The sequence below is a fragment of the Solanum stenotomum genome, chromosome 3 (assembly GCF_019186545.1).
Source record: "Solanum stenotomum isolate F172 chromosome 3, ASM1918654v1, whole genome shotgun sequence".
NCBI classification, from domain to species: Eukaryota; Viridiplantae; Streptophyta; class Magnoliopsida; order Solanales; family Solanaceae; genus Solanum; species Solanum stenotomum.
Window position 1 is genome coordinate 13,841,052 of NC_064284.1, and position 6,000 is coordinate 13,847,051.

At 34.2% G+C, this 6,000-nt stretch overlaps 1 protein-coding gene across 1 annotated transcript; it reads left to right on the top strand.

The window, feature by feature from the left end:
- Window positions 1-2,045: 2,045 nt before the first annotated feature.
- Window positions 2,046-5,581, top strand: LOC125860441 (homeobox-leucine zipper protein HDG11). The gene is made up of 10 exons (XM_049540400.1): window positions 2,046-2,438; window positions 2,543-2,660; window positions 2,759-2,947; window positions 3,032-3,499; window positions 3,586-3,687; window positions 3,774-3,986; window positions 4,078-4,258; window positions 4,348-4,616; window positions 4,828-4,917; window positions 5,012-5,581. The coding sequence occupies exons 1-10, from the start codon at window positions 2,302-2,304 to the stop codon at window positions 5,408-5,410; spliced, it is 2,166 nt and encodes a 721-aa protein (XP_049396357.1). The 5' UTR covers window positions 2,046-2,301; the 3' UTR covers window positions 5,411-5,581.
- Window positions 5,582-6,000: the final 419 nt, after the last annotated feature.

A 6,000-nucleotide genomic window follows, 5' to 3' on the forward strand; every position in this document is an offset into this window, starting at 1 on the left:
GAGAAAATATTATCACTAGTGAATTGTACTTTTTGAGTTGGTTAAAATGAAGTTGACAATTTAGTTCAAATTTGGAAGGCAGAGTTTCCCTTAATAAAAGGTAAGAAATAGAAGGTCAAAGCAGGGCGGTCGCCACCCCATACTGCCATCATGCACCGCCACTGCAAATCTGATACTACTACTAACTGCTAAACCAATACTTTTCATATGGTTTTACGAGAGTTGCAGTGGAATAGTAAGTATATTTTATTTTTAATTAGAGGTTTTGATTTGAATTGCTTTGGATACAGAGTTGTCTTTGTTAGGAAGTGTTCTATCCTAATATAAGACTTTCTGGTGTGAATTTAAATGTAATCGGACTCTAATATAAATATCGAATGAAAAAATAACAATTAAAAATAATAAATACTTTTCATGGTTGAAATTTCATGAAGTCACACGACATATTGACCCTTGATACTTTTTGACTTTATTGATCGACTTAAATAATTATTTAAAAAGGTATTTTTTATTTTATTTTACTCAAAACACTATATATCAAGGAAATTCAACTAACTTTTTCCCGAAAGTGATCCAAGATCTTTTGAATAATCTCTTTATTTTGAAGTTCTTATGACTAATGAAACATTATCTTGGTATTTTAGTAAGTTGCCCGGAAAACACATGAAAATGGACTGATTGACAAAAGGGTGTTGTTCGGATGATAAATGCTCTTCACTTTTAATTAATTTTAAGGTTATAAATTCGAGTTAGTAAGATGTAAAAAAAATGAAAGCTTGCGAGAAAGGAATAAAAAATAAAAATAAGAAACCTTACTAATTTATGTTGTACATCTAGCACCAATTTTACCGTTTGTAATTTTTTAATATTTAAATTTATCTTTTTTACATACTTAACGATACTGTTAGATTTTGTATTTAATAATACAATTTTAGTTATGCTATAATTTGCATATTGTTTTGTAAAAAATTGGACTAATTATTTTCCTTCGATACAATGGATCTTAACTACTTTTATTTTGTCATCGTGGATTGTAATGCAATGAATAAGTTTTTTTTGTCATCAAATAAAGAGGTAGAGCTAGGATGTCTACAACATATATATGAACTCGTATTTGATTCAATAACTTTTGTCCAGATTATATATATTAAAAATCTCATAAATATGTGCATTTTTTGTACTTATTGTAAACTCATTTATTTTTCTAAAAGTTGATATATGAATTATAAACTTCTTTCTTGAATCCTTCTAATTAAAAGTTCTCTAATTCCAACTCATATGCGTAGAAGCCCTGATATAAAATACTTTTATCTAATGAATTTTAACTTAGACAAATTCGAATTAATCAGTGATCTAAAGCATATATCTCACATTGAGTTAGATTAGAAAAAATTCCTTTGATATATAATTCTCCCTTTAGCCGTTATAGTAATTTAAATTATTCTTAACAATGAGATCGATTTTTCTAATAATACAAAATAAAATGACATAACCCAAAAATAAAATTTTAAAAAATGTTACAATGTATCTCGGAATGATCAGACCAATTAATCCGTCGGTTACAATAGTCAATACGCACACAGCGTCCTATAATTAAAGCACTTTGTAAATAGCGTGTGTACCTATAGCCCCTTAGGGTAAGTAATGACTAACCACTAGCAGTCGAAAAGTATTTAGTGCTCCAATTAATACGTCAAGTCATTTAAATGATATCTATCGATAAATTTATACATAAGATAGAATTAAAATAATTTATACTCTAGATAATGATAATTTTTCTTCTTCAATCTTCTTCCTTATAACTATCACAAAATTTTCTCTAAATTATTATAACTTCCCCAAATTTTCCTCTATATTTATATCTTTAGCAGCATTTTCTCCACAAATTTATAATATATTACTTCTGATATTCCGTCCGTTACCAAATAAATAAATAAATATCCACTGGTTTTTTCCATGAACTATGCTAATAACAACTTCACTAGTGCATATTCCTTTTTCCTGTTCTATCATTTTCTATCTCCCTCGTTACTAGTGATAAATTACTACAACAATTAATTTTTTTATTTATATATTTTATTTTGGGGTGAGTTGTCTTTACTATATGGTAATTTCTCCATTCAGTAGTAGTATTTAATACTGGTGGTTGTAGTAATGGTCTGACTGAATTGAATTGAAGATTTTTGTTTGCTTCATATTCTCTCTTTTTTTTTTTTTTATGTGTGATGAAATTAGCTAAAAAAAATTCTACTTCTACTCACTAGTTAGTTATTGAGAGTCAATAAAAGTATAATTCTATCAATGGAGTACGTCGACACCGGCGGTGGTGGTGGCACCAGCAGCGGCGGCGGTGCCGATCCTCACGACGGCTCCGATTCTCAGCGGAGGAAAAAGCGCTATCATCGTCACACCGCTAATCAAATTCAAAAACTTGAAGCGTAAGCAATTGAAATTCCTGTACAACAGTACTCGCCATGCATTTTTTGCATTTTTCTAATCTGTAGCTAAAAAACTAATTTGGTTGAGTTTTTGGTGTTGCTAGTATTTTCAAGGAATGTCCGCATCCAGATGAGAAGACGAGATTGCAGTTAAGTAGAGATTTGAGTTTGGCTCCTCGTCAGATTAAGTTTTGGTTTCAAAATAGAAGAACTCAAATGAAGGTTTGTTCAATTTTTACTCTGTTCTTTTATCTCGGAGGATTGCCAGTTTTTTTTTTTTTCAACTGATGTATTGTGTGTTTTGGTTTGGGATTTTTTAGGCACAACATGAAAGAGCAGATAACTGTGCGCTTCGAGCAGAGAATGATAAAATTCGATGTGAAAATATAGCAATTAGAGAAGCTTTGAAGAATGTGATTTGCCCATCATGTGGAGGTCCTCCAGTTACTGAAGATTCATATTTTGATGAACAGAAATTGAGAATTGAAAACATGCAATTAAAAGAAGAGGTTTATTTAAATTAATTTAATTTTTTCCCTAATTTAATGTTTCAATTTCACTGATTTGATGTAGTTATTCATTTCATCATGCAGCTTGATAAAGTATCTAGTATTGCTGCTAAGTATATAGGGAGGCCAATTTCACAACTTCCACCAGTGCAACCTATTCATCTATCTTCACTAGACTTGTCCATGTCTAGTTTTATTGGCCATGGCCCTAATTCCCTTGATCTTGATCTCGATCTTCTTCCTGGAAGTTCGTCGAATATGCCCAGTTTCGCCTATGCTACGTTGAATTTATCGGACATGGATAAGTCACTTATGGCTGATATTGCTGGTAATGCAATGGAGGAACTAATTAGATTGGTGCAAACTAATGAACCTTTGTGGATGAAGTCCACAATTGATGGAAGAGATGTACTTAATTTCGACAGCTATGATCGTGTTTTCCCGAGGGCTAATAGTCATTTGAAAAATCCTAATGTTCGGATTGAGGCTTCTAGGGACTCGGGTGTTGTGGTCATGAATGGTTTAGCATTGGTCGAGGTGTTTATGGATGCGGTTAGTTCTTCTTACCACATTTTTTCTTGCAAATGGAAAGAGTTGATTGACATTTCTGATCTTTTTCCCTATTTTCTGTTTGGTAGAATAAATGGCATGAATTTTTTCCTACAATTGTTTCGAAGGCTAGAACGCTCGAAGTAATATCATCTGGTGTAATGGGCAGCAGAACTAGTACATTGCAATTGGTAAAGAATAACGATATACTTAACAAAGATGAATTTTTTCTTGAAAATACATCTATTTTTAGGCTGAAAACGACTACATGATGCAGATGTATGAAGAATTGCAAGTGCTTTCGCCGTTGGTCCCAACGCGACAATTGTGTTTCCTACGGTTTTGCCAGCGGATTGAGCAAGGCTCATGGGCTATTGTTGATGTTTCTTATGACATAACTCAAGAAAATCAGTTTTCTTCCACTTCTAGCAAAGTTCACAGGCTTCCATCTGGATGCTTGATACAAGATATGCCCAATGGTTATTCCAAGGTTGTCCGAGATACCCGTAATAATCAACATTATAAGCTCTACATTCGTCGTTAATTATGAGACTGATTTATGAACTTTATTTGTGGAATAGGTTACTTGGGTGGAACATGTAGAAGTGGAAGAGAAAGGTTTAATTCATAGGCTATATAGAGATCTTATACACAGTGGATTGGCATTTGGAGCTGAGAGATGGGTTGGTACTCTTCAAAGAGTTTGTGAAAGATATGCTTGTCTCATGGTTAATAGCAACCCGTCTCATGATCACAGTGGAGGTAACTTATATCAAAATTAATCTTTTTCCCCCCCCGATATGATTGGGAATTTAAATTGGTGGATTAATGTGTAATGTTATGTTAAGCAGCAATTCCATCGCCTGATGGGAAGAGAAGCATGATGAAACTGGCACGAAGGATGGTGAGCAATTTCTGTGCTAGCGTGAATCCATCGAATGGACACCAATGGAACACAATTTCCGGTTTGAATGAGTTTGAAGTCAGAGCCACACTCCAAAAGTGCACTGACCCCGGCCAGCCCAATGGCGTAGTCATTAGTGCAGCTGCCACAATTTGGCTACCAATTCCTCCACAACATGTCTTCAATTTCTTCAGAGACGAACGAACTCGACCTCAGGTCTGTGCAAATTGACTATGCTTCTAGATTCATTTGACTTTGTGCCTAGTGGGGAAATATAGAAAAGTTTCCCTTGCCTTTCTGTTCTCTGTTTACTATTATCCTAACCAAATGTCAACTGAGATTACTTGGTACATGTAATTATACATGTCTTTTGAGTCAATATGAAACGCATTCTTAATTTGAGAAATTCATTTGTTTATGTTCACAGTGGGATGTTCTTTCAAACCAAAATCCAGTTCAAGAGGTAGCTCATATAGCAAATGGATCTCATTCAGGGAACTGCATTTCCGTGCTACGGGTAAATTGATGAAAAGCCATACTATAAATATATTAATCTTTACTTTATCCTTAAAATTACATTTGATTCTGAGGAAACTATTACATGTTTTTAGGCCTATAACACTAATCAAAACAACATGCTGATACTCCAAGAAAGCTGCATAGACTCATCAGGGGCATTGGTAGTGTATAGTCCAGTAGATATACCAGCCATCAACATAGCGATGAGCGGTGAGGACCCCACGTATATCCCATTACTACCCTCGGGGTTCACAATATCACCAGATGGGCGACAACTAGACACGGATGCAGCATCATGTAGCAGCAGCTCAAATGCAAGTACTATAGGAGGAGGCAGGTCAGGAGGTTCACTTATAACAGTAGTGTTCCAAATTTTAGTTAGCAGTTTGCCATCAGCAAAAATGAGTCCAGAATCAGTGAACACTGTGAATAATCTCATTGGCAGCACTGTTCACCAAATTAAATCTGCCTTGAATTGCTCCACTTCCTGATCCTATTTTTTTGAAATCTCATCAGTTCAGCATTTAAATTACCTCTCTGCTTCTGTTTAGAAGTAGTTGGGAATTTTCAATGCTTCTTTCATTACCTCTGCCACTGCTCTCTCTACTGATTCTGTCACAGCTTTATGACATTTCACAACTCATAGTCTTTTTTTTATTTTAATTTTTTTTTTTTTTGGGGGGGGGGGGGGGGGGGGGGGGGGGGGGGGGGGGGGGGTTTGTGTGGGTTTGGTTAGCATATTTGAATTGTGGGGTTCGTTTTCTTTTCTTCGAATTTCATTTTGCTTAAAAGAGGAGTCAAGAACGCACCATACAAGAATCGTCTTTTATAAGAAGTGTTTTACAATTGTTACTATGTTAAGACAATTGTATGGTTCGGGTATTGACTTCTGTACTTGGAACTTTATTTTATCAATCTAATGCAAGTATGTTTGAATTTTATTTTCTTTTTCTACATAACAGAATTTCAATTTCTCAGTCTTACTGAATATTCTTTTTTTACATTTCTATTTTCTGTAAATGTATATTGTATTCAAGATTGTGGTCCAACGTGGGAGAATAAAGACCATCTTGCCCAAGAG